The following is a 21,238-nucleotide window of genomic DNA, read 5'->3' on the forward strand; positions in this document are numbered from 1 at the left end:
TTTGCCACTTCAATTTCTTTTTTCTTTTTTTTATGCTTTTCTAATTATTCTCATTAGTGGACATGCACCAGCAACCCCTATCACCGTTTCCCAATCTCTTAAATGATACTGCTACCTTTGGCACCAGCACCTAAGAGGTTAAAAGACTGACATCAGAGCTCGCTCCAATCACAGCAGTTACTCGGGGCCAACTGTATGATACAGCCAGCATCCGCAGTGTACTATGCGGGCTCAGCTTCTGAGCACACTTCATTATTTTAGTGCACATATGCATTGTACATGTCACCAAGGGGTTAATTTCTATGGTAAAGGTCTACAACAAAGTAATCAGCCATTTTGCACACCTTGTTTTAGAATAAACTCTCTCATCTGTCCCTCCAGCCATTTTTCTTCTGTTTTTACTGGATGAACCCTCCAGCAGGCAAAAAGCTTTAGTTGACTGAGCATGTGCGGTGTGTTTCTCTTTCAGACTGCCCAGTAGGTAAATGTGCAAAGTTCTGCACATGCCTAGTCCTCTCCAAGCTAGTTTCTACAAAACCTGCTTAAAATGTGTAGAAATCCCAGCAGAAAATCAAGGACATGTAAAATATCAAGATAAATAATTGCCACTATGATATGCAGGACCAGAAGAAAAGGCAAGTGACAAACTGGATATCGCTGGATGGAATAAAGACTCAAATAAGCATGTACACACTCTGTGCAGGAGGACAGGGCACTGTGGGAAGTGTAGTTTACAGAAGTAGTGAGTGAGCACTGTCGTGCTAGGGTGCACAGTACTCGTAATGAGAAGTTGAATGCTCGGATGATATAAAAACATAGAAGATCAGCTTACCCACTTTGACGGATGTCACAGCCGGTGCATAGAGCTGTCCTGGATGAGGACGGAATCTTGCAGAAGAAAAAAAAAGGAGGGGAAGTCTCCAGCATCCATGGAAGGTACAGCTAAGTGAATGAAAAAAGTCTTTATTGAAGAATCATAAAAAAACAGGTGTGGAGCCAGATGTAAACCACCATGATACAGACAGGGCAGGATAATCCTACACGTTTCAGTGAAAAAGATTCCTTATTCATGAATTCATAAATGAATAAGGCGTCTTTTCGCCGAAACGCGTAGGATTATCCTCCCCTGTCTGTATCATGGTGGTTTACATCTGTGTTATGATTCAGTGACCAAGGAAAATCAAAAGGGGCAAAAAGTAGGAAAACCCATAGAATCACCAGAGTGGTTAGAAACTCAGCTGACTGCAGACCTCTAACTGACAACACAACTAGACGTAGCTGTGGGACGTACCTACGATGACCTAGTTGCCACAGCCAGAGAGCTAATTGTTCCTAAAGAGAGAAAAACAAGGAAAACTAATCTGCCTCGGAGCAGTTCTCCAAAGACATAGATAGCCCTGAAACATATAAGGCCAGGGAGCGAAGATGAAACACAGTACACAGGTAGAAAACAGATTCAGCAAAGATGAGGCCCAAACTATCTATATAGGAAAGAACAGAAAAGAGCACTGTCTGCAGCTGCGCAATACCCTAAAAAAAAAACAACACACCTGATAGGAAAAAAGCTGAGACCTAACGGCCTCTTCCCCATTATATCAGTACTCTGGTGTTACTGGAATCCAAGCAAAACACTAATATAAAGGAAGGACTGAAATTAATACCAAGCATGACAAAACAAAAATACATTGCAAAATATGGAGCTGGGTACACAGACATTCCCAGCAGGGAATGATCCAACTCCACCCAAAACTCCACATAAGCAAAACCAGGAGACAAGCCTTAGTACCACAAAAATGAACAAGAAAATGGAAACAAACCAGCAAAAGGTGCAAAGACCAAACTTCTCTGTAAAAAGTTCAGGTGGAAACAGAAGATAGGGCAGGCTCCAGAATGTCCACAGCACCACAGGAGACAACATTGATCATCGGCCCAGACCAAGAGAACACTACTCAATTATATAGGCCCAGTTTAAGCAGCCTGATTTCCAATCATCTGTCTGGTTTCTGTTAAAGGGAACCTATCAGCAGAAATTTCGAACTAAACCTAAAAGATTCCCCCTCTGCAGCTCCTGGGCTGCATTCTTGAAAGGTTCCTGTTGCCATTGTGCCCCCTTTGAGACCTAAATAAAGACTTTATAAAGTCTTACCTTTTTGTTTGCAAATCTTTTTTTATAGTCAAGGGGGTGGGCTGCCTTGCGTCCGTTATTCTCCCTCCTGCCACTTTACGCCATCCCCCATCGCTCATTTCCATACCTGAGGACGCCGCCCAGTGCTCCCAAGGTCTCGTGCATGCCCAGTGCCACTCTCGTGGGACTGAGCACTGTACACAGTGTGACCGCTGGTGACGTGATTGCACAGGCGTGAGATTATGGGCGGCGCTGTGATTGTAATCAGCAAGTACCCGCCCATAATCTCGTGCCCGCGCTTCTCACTCTGCCTCCAATGTTATGCGCAAGCGCTGGCCATGTGACCCCACGTCACCTCTTACCCATCTATTTCCTGCTCCAGGAAATAGCTAAAGCGGCACGAGGGAGAATAACGGACGCAAGACAGCCCGCCCCCGTGACTATAAAAAAAGATTTGCATACAAAAAGGTAAGACTTTATCAAGTCTTTATTTAGGTCTCAAAGGGGGCACAATAACAACAGGAACCTTTCCAGAATGCAGCCCAGGAGCTGCAGAGGGGGAATCTTTTAGGTTTAGTGCGAAATTTCTGCTGACAGGTTCCCTTTAAGCAGACCAACTCTACTACCAGCACTGGCCACAAAAATTCTGATGTTTGCAAAAAAAAAAAAAGATTGTTTTGTTTTTGGAGCTATTTTCTGAGAACCATAACATTTTTATTTTTTGGGATCTGGGGCTGAGAGATGGCATAATTTTTGAGTACTAAGCTGACGTTTATACTTATACCATTTTTGGGTAGATGCAATGATTTGATCGCCTCTTATTATATTTTATTTCACTGTTTTAGTGGCCAAAAAAAATAATTCTGGCGTTTTGCATTTTTTTTTTCGTTACATTGTTTACCCATTGGATTCATTTATTTTATATTTTGATAGATCAGACATTTCTGAAAGCAGTGATACCAAAAGTGTATTTTTTTTCAATGAGGCAAAAAGAGGATGAAGTAAACTTGTGTGGGTTTTTTAATTTTGTTCAGATTTTTAATACTTCTTTTTCCATTTTTTTATTGTATATACTAGTCATCCAATCGCTTCTGCTATTTTAAAGCAGTGCATCAGCATAGCATAAATCATGATCTCCTATGAACGCCAGCTCACAGCCAGCATTCACAGAAAGATAGTCATTACAGGCACAGGGGTCATCAGCTGAATCCCGGCTGTCATGACCCCCCACCAGTCCCAAGGATCATGTCACGGGTGCACCTATGGGAACGTGGAATGATGCGCTCCTTGCCGTCATGTGTTAAATCATACTGTCACAGATTGAAAATGGTATTTAACTGGTTAACAACAGCGGGTGGCTCTCCAATCCACCCATGGCTTTTAGGAGGTACATGACGGCTGATCAGATCAGCCATCATCTGCAGGGAAAGATGCAAGCTCAATGGATGATCCCGCATCAAAGGCAGAGACACAACCTTTGATATAAATATATGTACAAGGATGTGAAGGAGTTAAAGGGAATCCTGTCATCAGGTTATTCTACCACATCTGAGAGAAGCTTCATGTAAGGGCAGAGGCCCAGATTCCAGCAATGTGTTTCTCACAGTGCTGGGTGCTGCAGTTTTGATTTAGATTTTGAAACTGTTTTATCTGCTGAAGATGTATCATTTTTCTGAATGCTGAGCTCAGTCTGTGTACCCTGTGTATAGGAAGAACGTTGACAATTAGTGGTGGGGGAAAGGAATGGTTGAATTAACTGGCAGCAAATAGTCCTATAATAATAATCACCTGCTGATAAAACCGTGATTTTATAAATACGACACTAAGCAACCCTGTGAAACATCACAAAATCAGGGTTACTACCCCGACGTTATGCTGCTCTCAGAATAGGCAGCAAAAACTTGGTATTCCCTTTAAGCACCCAACTACTTTATTTTGTATGCATGCCAAGTCAGGATTTCGTGACTACAGGGTGACAGTATAGATAGCATATGATATGCATAGATACATATATCTGCACAAGCAATTTTTGTTAGCAGTTGTGTCTCTCTCAATTTAATTCTTCATCTGAACAGAAGCCAGCTAAGAAAAATAAGAACATCAAGTTTTTTTCTTTTTTTTTCAAATTACAGTCCGACAAATGAAAATGATTTTATAAAGGTAACATCTGTTTTTTCTGAAACCAATTTAAGTGCAATTATGGTAACTATCTACTCAAAAGACATAGCAAAGAGCAGATCTAATTTGTTGTAAATTGGAGAAACTCATCACCCCCCCCTGGCAGTGGCGGTGTGTAAAAAGTTCTTGGTAAGGGGGGTCATGGAAAGATCACATGCAACAGAGGTTTTGTATCACATCTCTAAATTACTCAGAGGCACTGTAGTCTTGCAAATTGAACTAAACTTCTCTAATTCCAAGAAATAACACTGCAGTGAAAATTGGTTATATGACTTTGAAAGAAAAATGTCCTGTGAGCGGGGAAGAAATCAAGAAGCAATGCTCTGAAGCAGTACACTGTGTACTCATCTTTCTCAATGCTCTCCTAACTTCATGGAACAGCCAACAAGTAAGGCGGGTGTCGAGACGAGACAAGCCACGCAAACCGGAAAGTGTGCATCCACCGAAAAAACGAAAAAAGGATCCCTTGTTTCTTGTCTCTTCCACCCAGTAAGAATCAATAACTGCAAACAATTAGCAGCATCATAAAACCTCTAGTGATGATTTGTGCCAATGTCCTGATTTTTAATCCAAAAAATATTCAAGACGAGCTAATATGAGAAGAATAAAGGTCCATTTCTATTTAAAACCCTCAAACGTGAGCAGATGTCTGAGGTGGGTGAGATTCAATGTAAAGTAATGTAGACGGGCACCCCGCATCCGAGATACATTGTAGTTTGGAGCTACACTCCTAGCACATGTGCGATTCTGCAAGGTAACACTCAGTGGTGCAGGACTGCTCTCTAATATATATTAAGGAGTACAATATGCCTCACAAAATATATCGCGAGCACAGTGACTAAAATCGATGGAGTCATTTGACACATTTATAATGACAGAAGATCTACATATCTGTTCGGCCTCATTCAGACCTCCGTGTTGCATGTATGTGTTATACTGTATCAGTTTTTTTCACGGCTGCAACAAATACTAATTATAACTTATGGTGCTTATTCGCATGGCCACATTTTTGCACGGACTATGTGTCCATACAAAACACACAGAGACAAGTCTGTTTCTCCCGGTATCACTGTCACGAGTATCTCCTATCCTTACGAGGCTTGTGACAGCTCTGGGATCTGAGCTCACATGAATTTGTCAGACTCTGGATTTTACATTTATTTGATTTTTGTTGGTGCAGCAAGGGTTAATAACACTTTCCTTGTTGGTAGCTCCGGTTTGTTCATCTCAGGTGCAGTCAGTTTGTGACCACTACTCTTTCCTTTAAATAGTCTCATGATCCATCACCTGATGCCGGTAATAAATTAATTCTGTACTGACCACCTTGGAGGAAGGAAGACGTCACTGCTGAAGTTCTGCTGCGGGAGCCCTGCTATTCAAGCCGTGTTGTCTGCAGCACTGGTGTTTGGCTGCAGCAGTGAACTTTTGTTGGATATGCTATTGTCTAGGTCCCTCTGTCTGCCCCTTTTCCCCTGAATGTTTTACAGTTGTGTTAATGTATAGTGTATTCACTGGCCTTGGCACTATACAGGGTGAGTGGAGAGACAGATAAGGACTAGGCACGAGACAGAGACAAAAAGGAAGGACTCGCATAGGGCCATTAGGGGAACTCAGGGTTTAGATACAGGTTAGTTTCAGGATGTGTCCCTACGCCTGATGCCTATCGTTAGGGTCTTCCTCTCTCTCTCTATTGCTGTTATTTCTCTGTGTTGCACCAGACACTCCTATGTCTGAGCATGACAATAACGGATGACAAGCGCCAATATAAGTCTATGGGCCCATGAAAAACACGTACAGCACATGGATTGTATCAGTGCACCATCTGTGTGCTGTATGTGATAAACATTGCAAATTATAGGAGAAGCTTTATTTATTTATTTAGCCATCTGTGAAAAACACATATGGTAAAATTGGACACACATATGTCACACTGATGCAAAACACAGACACTGGTACCATTTTTTCACATACATGTTTAATACAGATGTGTGCATAAGGCCTTATTGAAATGTTGCTGCTGTTTTTTTCTAATTATCTATATACACTGGAGATCAAAATTAGAGAACAATACAAAATTTCCTAAATGTTAATGTCATTGTGTAGTCCTATGTGAATATCTCCTAACATGAATAATCTAGCAGTATTTTAAGCTTATTTCAAAAACTGAGTTTATTCCAAAGCATACAATAAAAATATAAATGTAAAATAACAACACTGATCAAAATTAGAGAACAGTTTCAGATACCTGCAAGTTATTGGTGTTAATCTGGCACCTGATGCAAATTTCCTTAATTATCTGACAAACCCTATGTAATTGACAGCCTAACTTTCCAGTTTGCACTGACTTTTCAAACATGGTGTGCCGTTCCACAGTGAATGAAACCCTATGGCAGTAGGCTGTCCAGATGAAGGCCAAAGGGATGATCCTATCAGCCATAGCAAGAGAAGTTGGCCATTCCAAGTCTATTATTTTGAGAATATGGCATCTTTACAACATCACAAACTCTTTCAAGCCCCCCAAGAGGGCTGGTCGCCCTTGAAAGACAAATGCCAGAGAGGACAGGAAAATGCAGAGAATCTCCATGAAATTGTTTCAAAACTGCAAATGGAATTGCTCAGAAGTTCAGCACTGAACAGGGTAAGGATCTGTCTTGTCACACAGTCTCACAACGTTTAAAAGCATTTGGACTGAATGTCCACTCTTTCCTTGGTGACAAAGTTATGGACAAGAAATCCACAACAGTCAAAGAACTATGGAAGAGACTGGAAGAAGAGTGGACCAAATCACACCAGAGCAGTGTGAGAGACTAGTGATGTGTTGTGGCTGCAGATGTGCTGAAGTCATTCAAAACAAATGCCTGTACATATGAATATCCCCCATTCACCTTTTGTGCCTACCCTATTTCTCATAGGCCCCCTTCACACGTCCGTGATACACGTGCGTGTTTGGTCCGTTTCCGTATATACCGGAGACACGGCCAAACGTGCACCAATGTTAATCTATGATTGTGGTCACACGTGCGTTATTTCATTATGTCCGTGTGTGCGTGTCCGTGATCCGTATGTGTTTGCGTTTGGCACGGATGCATGTCCGTTATCTGCACGGAGCACGCACACGTGGACACAATGAAAGTCTATGGGTATGTGCACACACGTTAGTAAACACGTATGCATCTACCTATAGTCCGTGTCCGTTTGGTGTTTTTATTTCTAGTGATGTCGGCTATTCTTTCTATTTCTGTGTATGTCCGTCAATCTCCCTGAGTCCGTCGGTCAGTCTCTCTGTCGGTCTCTCTGTCTGTCTGTCCCTCTCTCACAGTCTGTCGGTCAGTTTCCCCCCCTCTCTCATACTTACCGTTCCCCGATCTCCGGCGCAGCGCTGCACGGCATTCACACTGCTGCGGCGGCTTTTACTATTTTGAAAAAGCCGGCCGCCCATTAAACAATCTCGTATTCCCTGCTTTCCCCGCCCACCGGCGCCTATGATTGGTTACAGTGAGACAGGCCCCCACACTGAGTGACAGGTGTCACACTGCACCCAATCACAGCAGCCGGTGGGCGTGTCTATACTGTGCAGTAAAATAAATAAATAAATAATTAAAAAAAAATGGCGTGCGGTTCCCCCCAATTTTAATGCCAGCCAGATAAAGCCATACGGCTGAAGGCTGGTATTCTCAGGATGGGGAGCTCCACGTTATGGGGATCCCCCCACCCTAACAATATCAGTCAGCAGCCGCCCAGAATTGCCGCATACATTATATGCGACAGTTCGGGGACTGTACCCGGCTCTTCCCGATTTACCCTGGTGCTTTGGCAAATCGGGGTAATAAGGAGTTATTGGCAGCCCATAGCTGCCAATAAGTCCTAGATTAATCATGTCAGGCGTCTATGAGACACCTTCCATGATTAATCTGTAAATTACAGTAAATAAACACACACACCCGAAAAATCCTTTATTAGAAATAAAAACACACACATATACCCTGGTTCACCACTTTAATCAGCCCCAAAAAGCCCTCCATGTCCGGCGTACTCCAGGATGGTCCAGCGTCGCTTCCAGCGCTGCTGCATGGAGGTGACCGGAGCTGCAGCAGACACAGCCGCTCCGGTCACCTCCACGCAGCTAATGAAGACAGCCGCACGATCAGCTGAGCTGTCACTGAGGTTACCCGCTGTCACTGGATCCAGCGGTGGATCACTGGATCTAATCAGTACTCGGCACAGACAGAGCCGCGGTATGAGGATGAAGTCGGGTGAAGTTCACCCGAGTTCATTCTCATCGCGCAACTCTGTCTGCTGTCAGCCGACATGTATCAACGACATTGTGCATCACACACACGGACATTCCACACGGACATTCCACGTACACATACACGTTAATTCCACACGCACACACGGACGTTCTGCACACAAACACGGCTAGCATACGCAATTCACACAGGTGCCACACGGACCATAAAAACGGACACAAAAACGGGACACGGACCCGAAAAACGGCCCGTAACACACGTGCCCTCACTCCTCTTGGTATCTGAATTTTGTTATTTTGTAATGTGTTATATTCTCTGTAAATGTCCCCTCTGAATTGTAAAGCGCTGAGGAATATGTTGGCGCGATATAAATAAAAATTATTATTATTATTACTGATTGGTGACTGTTATTACCTTTAGAAAATTTACTAATAATCTTTCTCTGTGCTACAGTCATAGTTGTTCTCACCTTTTGGTCAAAATAAAGGGTTTACCGTATGTTGAAAAAGTTTGGATCTGCTGTAAAATACTGTTCCAGTGGCATGTATACCCCTTACAAAAAACCTTCAAATGCTGATCAATGTAGATTACATTATTTCTGAAAAAAGCAAGTGATCACACATCGTTCTCTAATTATGATCTTCAGTGTACACATCCAGAGAAATCACATAACATATTCCACACAGCAAAAGCAACAAAGCACAGTAAACCTAATGACAAATCTGAAGATCAAAGGAAAACTAGAAATGCAGCACTAGTGTTCGCATGTTTATGATTCAATATATTTTAATTAGGTTTTCGTCAAACACAAACAATACAGACATACACAATAGAAGAAACAAACATAACAAAATTAGTAAAAACTATGACCTCATCAAACCAACAGTTGTGTTGGCATATTTAGGCTGCTTTCACACATATGGTTTTTGCAGTGCGTCTGAATCCGGCTCAAAAACCAATGCAACGGATGCGGCGAAAAAAACGGATCCGTTGCATAAGTTTTTCCGTGCGGCCCGTCCGTTTTTTGATGGATGCGGCTTGATACTAAGCATGCGTAGTGCAAAAAAAACGCATCCGGCGGCTGGATGTGGTTTTTGCCGCAGGACGCCGCATCCAGCGTCCATAGGCTTGCATTGTAAATCACACCGCATTGCGTCGGATCCGGCGCAATGCGTTTTTTTCGCCGCACAAGAAAACGTGCCAGGCAACGTTCCATCCGGCCGCCGCATGGGCTAAATATGCCGCATCCGGCAAAAACCGGACGCAACGCGAGGCCATGCGGCACAATCCGGCGCTAATGCAAGTCTATGCGGGAAAAAACGCAACCGGCGGCAAAAAAAACGGTTGTGTTTTTTCTGCAAAGCGCCGTATTGTGGCGCTCAGCAAAAACCGGATGTGTGAAAGCAGCCTTAAAGGGATTTTCCACTTTTAGGTTCACCCAACTAATCGTGGGCGCTTCTACATCAGATGGTAGCCCCCCTCCCCAGGTCTAGCGCCAGGTCTGCACCACTGCTCTAGATCTTTGTTCTGACTGCAGCAGTGGTGTCACAAGAATGGCGGACATGTTACAGGGAGCGAAGCAGCGGAGGAGAAGTAGAGCTGGACCCGGGGAGATGGCATGCAATATAATTTTATTTCAAGTACACAGCACTGGGGATTAAAGTGGAGAACATGAAAGTGTAAAACCCCTACAAGAGTGTAAACTTTATCAAAGAAATCTAATGTGATGTGTCTTTCCTAAGTAATGGTAATTTTGGAGACCTTTGCTATAAATATAACCTAACAAGGATCACAATTCCTACAGAGGAATGTTTAAACATCTTCTAATGAGTTATGTCAGAAAATGTCATGCGTTCGGTCCATATGTCAAGCACATTCTATGCAGAAAGGGTTGATTCCCTGCAGAATAGAGGCAGCAATTAGAACAAAAAATTGTGTTATGTTATAGGGACTTTATTCCCTACAATGTTAAGTGTATAGTTTATACTGTCAGTTAGGACCGGCAGACTTCCACTGTGGCGGGAAGAGGCAGCTACACTGCTCATACTGCAATCCATATAGTTTGGTGGATCAATTTGAGTGTTTCCAGACCATCAACCAGCTCAGTTGTCTCTTTCCGCTGGAAATGAGGCCTGTGAATCTCATACCTTCTGTGATCCTTGCCGCAGCTTTTGATTTGCCAGGATAGCGTAATATCATCACTGCGGCGTGACACACACATGGGGTTGTGACACGTCTACCAGGGCCATGAGGCACGTGGAACCGGGCCGGTTCTGTTGGGAGGTGATGGGGATAGGTCCCGATTCCTTGACCCTGGCGGTGTCGTTTAAATAAGCCATATTTACAGGGAATAAGTTGTGACACCACCTGTGGAATTCGGCAATGTATGGCTGCCGCTGCTGGATGGGACCGCTGTGGCGGTGTTGCAGCAATGATGGTACAGCTTCCCACAGGTGGAGCAGGGCCCCAGAGAAACCGTTATAGTTATATTATTGCTGCCCTCGGGGTGCTGAGTTCTGTGGTAACGTGATCCAGTCAATCCCCAGGTAATTTGGAGGCTTTATCCAGTGTCCCTTTCTACCGTCCCTTTCCTTGGTCATCTGCCTGCACTGGCTTCGCCCTCCTGCCCTGCGCCTCACACACAGTGCCCTGAGCCGATGTCCGCAGGCCTTGTTCGGGATGCTCCTCTACCCTATCCCCAAGCCCTATGTGGTGACCTTTTCAGCGGATTTGCGTGTGGCTGCGGCTTCGGCACTTAAAGATACCTCAGCCTCTGGGTTGCTAGCTGAGCCTTTTTGTTCTCCTTTAGTCGGGGATCGGTTCCTCCTTGCGGTCTAGACCCTCCACACCGGTGTGTCGGATGTGGATGCGAGCCCCGTAGGTGGATCTTTCACTGGCCATGTATCTGGGACCCTCTGTTCCTCTCCTGCTTTCTTCCTGTCCTGGAACAAGCTCCTACGGCTCCAGTCTTCAGGACTTCTCCTTCTCTTCCATAGACTACTCCTCTCCGTGTCCATCTTCGTTCCCTCTCTTCTCTCGACTCTTGTCCACTTCCTTGTCTCCTTCTGTTCTCCACCCCTCCTTCTACCTACAACTCCACATTTAGCCAGGCTCAGGGGCTGTGCTCTCCCTTAGGAGCAATCTTGCTCTAACCCCGGCCTGCAGTGGTGTGTGGACAATGGCCTATGCCCCTTCCTTACCCGGGAATGGGGTACCACACCTCTGGCTGAGATGCCGTACCTCTTTGGCAACTGGACCCTCAGGGGCGCCACAGTTGCACCAGCCTGGCTAATTGATAGCCGCACTGGGGATCCTGGAAGTTAAGAGATTTGTGAGCCTCCTGCTCAGCAGTCAAGAGTCTACAGACCTGGCCAATAAATTGGATTTCAGCAGCGTATCGGTCATAGCAACTCTACAAGCCAAGATAATAACTGTTCCCATAATACGTACAGTACATTTATAACAAAAAGGGCAAATTAAGGCAGTCATATTGTGCAGAAAAACTTTACCCATTACAGCTGTCAATGAGTACCAGGGTCGTGGTTACGGTCGCTCTTCATTACACACAGAGTTGACTAATCTCACGCTGGTGCCACTCCTAAAACTGAAAGCCGAACACTGCCAGGGGGAACAAAGTGAATTTCCTCCCAGAAGCGGGGCTGTGTACGAGTACCAAGCAGGTTCATAACATTATTAACCTTCTGATTAACCACATATCTGCATGTTCATAGCGTTTTTTCACATGACAGGTTCCATTTAATGTCATTTGTGGAAGAAATTTTTATTTTAAGAGAATGACTAATAGCAATTATTTCTACAGGAGAAATTATCCTCAAATTCACATTACCAAAGTTTATCTATCCTTCAGGGGTATCCTCATAAAATGGGTTTGACCAAAGCTGTACATTTTACATGGGAAGTACAACCAATTTTTCTGATAAAGTATCCAGTCCATTTACATTCAGTAATTAATACTTTTCTTAATTATCTAAATTTAGTCACATGAACTGATATGAGCATATCTATCATTTGCAAAAAAAAGTTCATGTGGGCTGCATAGTGCTGCTAATCAGTGGTAGTCCAAATTCTGAGACCAACATAGATTTCTCAAAACAACACTCTGAAGTGTGCAGCTCCTGTAAGAGTGGCAGTACAGGCTCAATAGCAAATTCTTGCATCCGGCCTACCATTGCACCTAGTAGAGTGATACTCATCATGATGTCATGGGGCCCAGTGAGCAAAACAAGCACAGAGGCTCCCCAGGTTTAGGATACAGAGCTAAGAAGCAAAACTAGTGCAGCAGAGAGATGAAGAACAGGACAAGGGCATTGCAAATTTTGTAGTACTGTACTGTTCATACTGTAGTATGAGGCATAGATTTCCTATTGAACCTGTACACCAGTCCAGCAGGAGCTATGCACTTCAAACTTGTGTTTTCAGCTATCATTGATCAGCAGCACGGTGCAGCCCATATCAAAAGCTGTTTCAAACCTTTAAATCTTGGACTGCAAATGTGCCAAAGCTTTCTAGATGGGGATAAAGCTGTAACACTAGATACTTCAGGTTTCTAGATGGGGACAAAGCTGTAACATTGGATACTTCAGGTTTGTAGATGGGGACAAAGCTGTAACATTAGATACTTCAATTTTTTTTAGATGGGGAACAAAACTGTAACATTAGATACTTCAGGTTTCTAGATAGGGACAAAACTGTAACATTAGATACTTCAGGTCTCTAGATGGGGACAAAGCTGTAATGTTAGGGTACTTTCACACTTGCGTTGTGCGGCATCCGTTGCAATCCGCCGCCTTGAGGAAATACGGTAACCGTTGCAGGAATCCGTTTATTCCTCATAGGCTTCTATTAAAGGAAGATTGCAACGGATGGACTTGCATTGCATCCGCCCCACGGTGCATCAGTTGTTTGTCAGTGACCATCAGTGCCCGTCGGGCGGAAGCAACGCATTATGTAACGTTTTTTGTTGCTGTAAAAAAACGCACTCCGCAGGATTCCGTTGGGATCCGTTAAGAGGCATAATGAAGGTCTATGGTGCTGGATTCCGTCGCCATGCGTTTGGCGACGGATTCCAGTGCAGGATTCCGTCATGTTCTACTGAGCATGATCAGCATGTCCAGCAGAGGGTTCTATATCGTTTAAAAGCACTCCTGGGCTCTCTCTGTCTGTCTGTCGGTCAGTCTCTCCCTCTCTCTGTCGGTCTCTCTCTCTCGGTCTCTCTCTCTGTTGGTCGGTCTCTCCCTCTCACCCCCTCTCTCATACTCACCGATCACCGACGCGGCGCTGCACAGCTGTCACACTGCTTTGGCGGCTTCTCCTGCCTTTGAAAATGCCGGCCGCTCATTATTCCATCTCGTATTCACTGCTTCCCCCGCCCACCGGCACCTATTACTGATTGCAGTCGGACGTGCTCCCACGCTGAGTGACAGCTGTCTCTCTGCAACCAATCTCAGTCGCCGGTGGGCGGGTCTATATCGTGCAGTAAAATAAATAAATAATAAAAAATAAACAATGTGCGGTCCCCCCAAATTTTGATACCAGCCAAGATAAAGCCACACGGCTGAAGGCTGGTATTCTCAAGATGGAGAGCCCCACATTATGGGGAGCCCCCAGCCTAAAAATATCAGCCAGCAGCCGCCCGGAATTACAGCATCCATTAGATGCGACAGTCTCGGAACTCTACCCGGCTCATCCCGAACTGCCTTGGTGCGGTGGCAATCAGGGTAATAAGGAGTTAATGGCAGCCCATAGCTGCCACTAAGTCCTAAGTTAATCATGGCAGGCGTCTATGAGACACCCCCAATGATTAACCTGTGAGTGAAAGTAAATAAGAAAAAATCCTTTATTTGGAATAAAAGACAAAAAAACCCACTCTCTTTTACCACTTTATTAAAACCCCCAAATACCCCTCCAGGTCCGACGTAATCCACAGAGGTAGCACAACGCTTTCAGCTCTGCTACATGAAGCTGACAGGAGCGGCTGTAGAACACAGCCGCTCACTGTGAGCTCCACGCAGCAAGTGAAGTGAATCACGCTGTCAGCGGTGATGTCACTGAGGTAGTGCCAGTGTGTGTGCGCGCTGATGATGGGGGCAGTAGCGCCGGTGTGTGCAGTGATGATGGGGGCGGTAGTGCCTGCGTGTGTGCAGTGATGATGGGGGCGGTAGTGCCTGCGTGTATGCGATGATGATGGAGGCTCGCTCTCTCTCAGCTAAAAACTAAGAGAATGCAACACGTTATTTCAGAGGAATCCGTTGCCTTTATTATCACACTATTTACAACGCATCCGTCACATGCGTCACACAACGCATTGTGACGGATGGTGCTCAACGCAAGTGTGAAAGTAGCCTTAGATACTTCAGGTCTCTAGATGGGGACAAAGCTGTAATATTAGATACTTCAGGGGTGTAGATGGGGACAAAGCTGTAATATTACATACTTCAGGGGTGTAGATGGGGACAAAGCTGTAATATTAGATACTTCAGGTCTCTAGATGGGGACAAAGCTGTAATATTAGATACTTCAGGGGTGTAGATGGGGACAAAGCTGTAATATTACATACTTCAGGGGTGTAGATGGGGACAAAGCTGTAATATTAGATACTTCAGGTCTCTAGATGGGAACAAGCTCTAACATTAGATACTTCAGGCGGTTTTGAAACCCAAATGCAAGTTGTGAACTATGTTCTGGCGGGAAGGACAGGGTCATGTAGGGGCTCCATTTTACTTTTTTAAGGGAGCAAAATCACTGTGTGCTTGCAGCGATTACCTTGTTTGCCGCAGCTCTCTTTGTGTCCTTCAGTTTGTCACTCGCCCTGTGTAGGCTTTCTTTCTGCTGTTGGACTTGGGCTTCCAGCGCCTGCATCTCTTTGGCCTTTTTATGTAATTCAGACTTCAGGATTCCAACTTCCAAGTTTAGCCCATTCATCATAATGCCACTGCCGCTAAGCTGGAAAACATTGATGTCAGATACACTGAAGTGAAAGACGTTATAAACAGATGTTTCTAAAAAGAATCGTAATTAGTTTGTGGTATTTGGATTCTAACAAAGCCATGTGTCTGACAGAGCATCTGAATATAGCGGCAGCAAATGGGAGCCATGCATACTACCCCGAGCATGGACGAGCAGTGTACTGCTGTAATGTATGATGGCTGTCTGTGTGCTTGCCTAAAATGTAGCTGGAAGATGCGGTTATGGCTTCTGTTTCAGATTAATTACAAACTAGAACCATTCGGCTCATCCTGTCAGCAGGATTCCTTGTTGTTTTCCACATTTGTGTTTACTTGTGCAGACATAGCTTTCTATTTGATTGTCCAGCCAAATAATAAGTGGCTTGAAGGGGTTCCAAGCACAAATTAATTGAACATACTTATACACTTTATACAAGTTGTGGAACCAACATCACTATGCAGTCCAGGCCTTCTAGCAGATAAGGTGGCCGTGGGTGCTGCGGTCCTATGTCACTGTCTGATCCGGGCAATATCTGCATTAGATTTGTATTAACCAAGCACTATTTTTCGGACTAAAAGACGCACCAGACTATAAGACGAACCCTGGTTTTAGAGGAGGAAAATAGGAAAATAAAACTTTAAGCAAAAAAATGTGGTCATGACACACTGTTATGGGGTGAGGATCTGCTGCTGACACTGTTATGGGGGTAATGTCCCCAAATTCTTTACTATGGTACCCCATCCTGGTAATGATCCTCCTGCCTTGTATATGATCCTGCTATAAACCCCCATCCTGCTCATATACCCCCATCCTGCTTATATACCCCTATCCTGCTCATATGCCAGCATCCTGATCATATTCTCCCATCCTGTTCATATACCCCCCATCCATCCTGCTCATATTCCCCCATCCATCCTGCTCATATTCCCCCATCCTGTTCATATACCTCCATCCTACTGATATACCCCCCATCCATCCTGCTCATATTCCCCCATCCATCCTGCTCATATACTCCCATCCTGCTCATATACCCCCATCCATCCTGTTCATGTACCCCCATCCTGTTCATATACCCCCCCATCCATCCTGCTCATATACTCCCATCCTGCTATATGCCCCCATCGTTCTCATATACCATCCTGGTATATGGCCTGTATCCTATAGCACAGAGAAAAAAAATAAACGTTATACTCACCTTTTCCTCACTCCCTGCAGCACCGATCATCTTCCTCTCTGCGCCACTGACCTGTGTGTGTGGAGCCGTTCCCCTGCAGCATCGCGATCAGCACAGATCAGCTGACCGGCACAGACAGGAAGACATCGCGTGCTGCAGGGGGACGGCTCCACACACGGGGATGGGTGAGTACACTGATTCACTGCCCCCCGCGATGATGATGATGCGCGGGGGGCAGTGAATACAGCCGCACATGATTACTCCAGGCTGTAATTGCCAGGGGTGATCATGCGGACCGGCTCTTTACTATGCGCGCGTCCCCGCTCGTCCTCCTGCCCACCTGTCAGCGCCAGCTTCTGCGCTGAGAAATGGGCGGGAGGATGGGCGTGCATATGTAATGAGCGGGCCCACGTGGTCACGGCAGGCGCTGCTGCTGCCTGCTCGTGCCCCCGATGACCCGCTCCACCGCAGCACCCTCATTCCCGGCCGCAGCCCTATAGTCAGACCATAAGATGCACCCCCAACTTTCCCCCAACATTTGGGGGAAAAAAAGTGCGTCTTATGGTCCGAAAAATACGGTACATTTTCCAAAAACTGATGCATAATATGTTAAAGGGTTTATCCAATTTTTCTAAAAAAATATAAACAAACAGCAACAGTTGCTATACAATAGATAAAAGGATATTACTTCTTTAATTTCGGATTTGTACATTCCTTTCCCAAGAAGCAGCAAAAACACTAATGCATGCCCTTATTATCTCCTGCCTGGACTATTGCAACCTCCTGTTCTAATCCACCTGTCCCCCCACTATTCCCTGGCCTCTCTTCTCTGCGAGTCCTGTCACTGTCTTCCCATTGCCCAACGACTCCAGTTCAAAACCCTAACAATGACATACAAAGCCATCCACAAGCTGTCTCCTCCATACATCTGGGACCTAGTTTCCCGGCACCTACCTGCACGTAACCTCCGATCCTCACAAGATCTCCTTCTCTACTCCCCTTGTATCTCCTCTTCCCACAATCGAATCCAAGATTTCTCCCGTGCCTCCCCAATATCCTGGAACTCTCTGCCACAACATTTTTTACTCTCGCCTACCTTGACAAACTTCAAAACGAACCTGAAGATCCACTTCTTCCAACAAGACTGCAACCTGCAGTAACCTTAGTCCGCTATAGCAGAGGTTCCCAACTCCAGTCCTCAAGGCACACCAACAGTGCAGGTTTTCAGGATTGCCTTAGTATTGCACAGGGGTTGGAATCATCACCAGTGCAGGTGATTAAATTACCATCTGTGCAAAACTAAGGAGATCCTGAAAACCTGCACTGTTGGTGTGCCTTGAGGACTGGAGTTGGGAACCTCTGCGCTATAGCACCACACGACCAGCTCTACCCTCACCTACTGTATCCTCATCCATCCCTTGTAGACTGAGCGGGCAGGGTCCTCTCTCCTCCTGTACCAGTCTGTGCCTTGTTTTGTTTATAGTACTTGTCCATATTATGTGTACCCCTTTTCACATGTAAAGCACCAAGGAATAAATGGCGCTCTAATAATAAATAATAATAATCTCCTGCAGGTGCCCTGGTGGTCGCCCTATTCTCTACAAAAGTTACTACAGCCATTTACTGCCAGCAGCAGTTGTATAACAGCCTTTAGGTATGTGCACACATTTAGGATTTGGTGAAAAAATGTCTGCACCATTTCTGCATCTCTTGGTAGGAAAAAGGCAGCGGCAAGAATGTTTTCGGTGAATTTTTGACAAGCATTTTTGGTGCAGATTTTTCCCATTCAATAGAATGGGTGAAATCTGCAGCAAAAGCACTGAAAGAATTGACATGCTGCAGATTTAAATCTGCAAGGAGAAAATACTCAACGTGCGCATGAGACTTCAGGATCCTCATTGACTTTACTAGCATCAGGATTCCCTTCAGGGTTTGTGATAAAACTGCACTGAGAAGACATCAAATAAACAAAATAAAAACGCAACCTGTGCACACAGCCTTAAGGCCCCGTCACACACAGAGATAAATCTTTGGCAGATCTGTGGTTGCAGTGAAATCATGGACATATTGTTCCATTTGTACACAGCCACAAACCTGGCACTGATTGTCCACAATTTCACTGCAACCACAGATCTGCCGCAGATTTATCTCTGTGTGTGACAGGGCCTTTACTGACATCAATGCTCTGGGCTAAGCTATGGTGCCAGTAAGTAGGACACATGACCGCAGTGGCTACTTATTAGTTGCGGAAGTTAAATGCTGGCTACTTGTACACAAAGACCAAGAGGAACACTAGAGAATCTGCATGAACTGAATTAAAGGGGTATTCCCATCTCCAAGATCCTATCCCAATATGTAGTAGGTGTAATAATAAGAATATGAGCAAATACCTCCAATTACAAATGTAGTGTAGTTCTGCTGATATAGCCATATCTCTTACCTCATGTGCAGGACATTGCAGCTTAGGTATCCATGGTTACTACCACAAGCAACTAACTAATTGTCAGTATACGAGTGGACGTAACCATGGATACCTAAGGTGCAATGTCCTGTGCATGATGGAGCGACATAGCTAATCAGGAGAATTATACAAGTTCTAAATGGAGGTATTTTCTAATATTATTATTATTACACCTACTACATATTGGGATATAATCTTACAGATGGGAATATCCCTTTAAGTTAAAAATTTGGGGGCGTTTCCATTTTTTACATTTTTTTTCCTCTGTCTAATGCGGGCGTCCCACGTTACGATATATCGGGCAATATGTCGTCGGGGTCACGTCGTTAGTGACGCACATCCGGCATCGTTTGATATATCGTACCGTGTGACACCTCGGAATGACTGTGAATGAGCAAAAATACTCACCATATCGTTGCTCATTGACACGTCGTTCATTTTCAAAAAGTCGTTCCTCCTTCTGTGCTCCGGTTGTTCGTCGTTCCCGTGGCAGCACACATCGCTTCGTGTGACACCACGGGAACAACGAACACAGCTTACCTGCGTCCCGCCGGCAATGAGGAAGGAAGGAGGTGGGCGGGATGTTTACGTCCCGCTCATCTCCGCCCCTCCACTTCTATTGGCCGGCGGCTGTGTGACGTCGCTGTGACGCCGAAGGTCCCTCCCCCTTGAAGAAGTGGATGTTCGCCGCCCACAGCGAGGTCGTCCGGCAGGTAAGTAGTGTGACGGGGGTAAACGACTTTGTGCGTCACGGGCAACTAATTGCCCGTGACGCACAAACGACGGGGGCGGGTGCGATCGCTTATGCGATCGCACAATTTATCGTCCCGTGTGACGCCCGCATTATACTCACCTAACGCTGTCTTCATCTGTTTCCAGTGACACTTCAATCAGTCTCCTGTGATTTCCCACCTGCCAGCAGCTCCAGTGTTTCCTGGAGGTCACAACTCGATGCATCTCTATGAGAGTCTTGTTCTGGCCTCGTTCTGGCACTCATAGAAATGCATTGAGTGCCTGTGACGTATCCTCTGACTGTCAGAAGTTACAGTTACAAGATGGCGCTATTGGACTAGAGCGATGCCGAAAAAGTGTGAAGTGTGTGGAGGTTTGTATAATGCTAGGGGCAGGGGACTTGGGTTTAAAAGCACCATAACAGAGGTGGAAAAAAAAAAACTGAAGTGTAGGTTTAAATGTATTTTATGTGATATACCTACTCAAAAGTAGTAACTATTTGTGAAGTGTAAATTGTAAAGGAGCTTGAGAAATTCAGTGCCTGCCGCTAACTGTGAGTGACCTCCTATTGAGCCTCGTTCTGAGAACATTCTGAAAACGAGGCTCCATAGGATTCGATGAATGTCGTGGGAGATTACAGCATTGTTTACATTGGAACTTCAAGGGCTTTTTTTAATTAATAAATTAGTAAAGTGAGTGTGGGGGGAGTCTTTATTGAAATAAACTATTTTTTCTTGTGTTTTTTTTTTTTTCTTTACACTTACGGGTTAGTAATAGGGGTGTCTGATAGACACTTCTCTATTGCTAGCCCGAGCTTGATGCCAGTTGTGAATTCCAAACTGACAACAACCCCAAAAATATTACCCTGATTGCCAATGCACCAAGGCAATCGGGAAGAGCCAGGCAAAGTGCCAGAATTGGCACATTTAATTTAATTGGCCATTTCTGGGGAGGCTGTGGGCTGGTATTTTAAGGCTAGGAATGGCCAAATAACCATGGGCCTTCGCAGCCTGATCACACCAGCCCGTAGCTGTCTGCTTTACTTTGGCTGGTTATCAAAAATAGGGGGAACCCAAAGTATTTTTTTTTTTTTTTATGTTCCCAGCAGCGTTCAGAAATCTTCTCCATGCTAAAAAGCTTGTTGATTGCCTTTCAATAGACTCAACAGACTTTGTTCAGCATCCGAATAGCACCCAAACTGGGACTTCCATGAGAAGTCCTTGTTTAAGTTTGAGCACCAGAAACTAGGTGTCCGGTACGAACCCCGAACTTTACCGGTTGGGCTCACTCATCACTATTTGAAACACATTGGACTTGTCGCTTCTGCCAACAATATTTTTAAATATGTATTA

General features: G+C 44.8%; 1 protein-coding gene across 1 annotated transcript in view; it reads right to left on the reverse strand.

Moving 5' to 3' along the window:
* Window positions 1-21,238, reverse strand: part of LOC142317132 (uncharacterized) — a 566,806-nt gene that overhangs the window by 529,924 nt on the left and 15,644 nt on the right. Inside the window, exon 2 of the mRNA XM_075353156.1 lies at window positions 15,337-15,516. Coding sequence (XP_075209271.1) covers window positions 15,337-15,498 — 162 coding nt within the window. The 5' untranslated portion in view covers window positions 15,499-15,516. The remainder of the gene's footprint in view (window positions 1-15,336; window positions 15,517-21,238) is intronic.

This window comes from Anomaloglossus baeobatrachus, chromosome 6, assembly GCF_048569485.1.
Source record: "Anomaloglossus baeobatrachus isolate aAnoBae1 chromosome 6, aAnoBae1.hap1, whole genome shotgun sequence".
NCBI lineage: Eukaryota > Metazoa > Chordata > Amphibia > Anura > Aromobatidae > Anomaloglossus > Anomaloglossus baeobatrachus.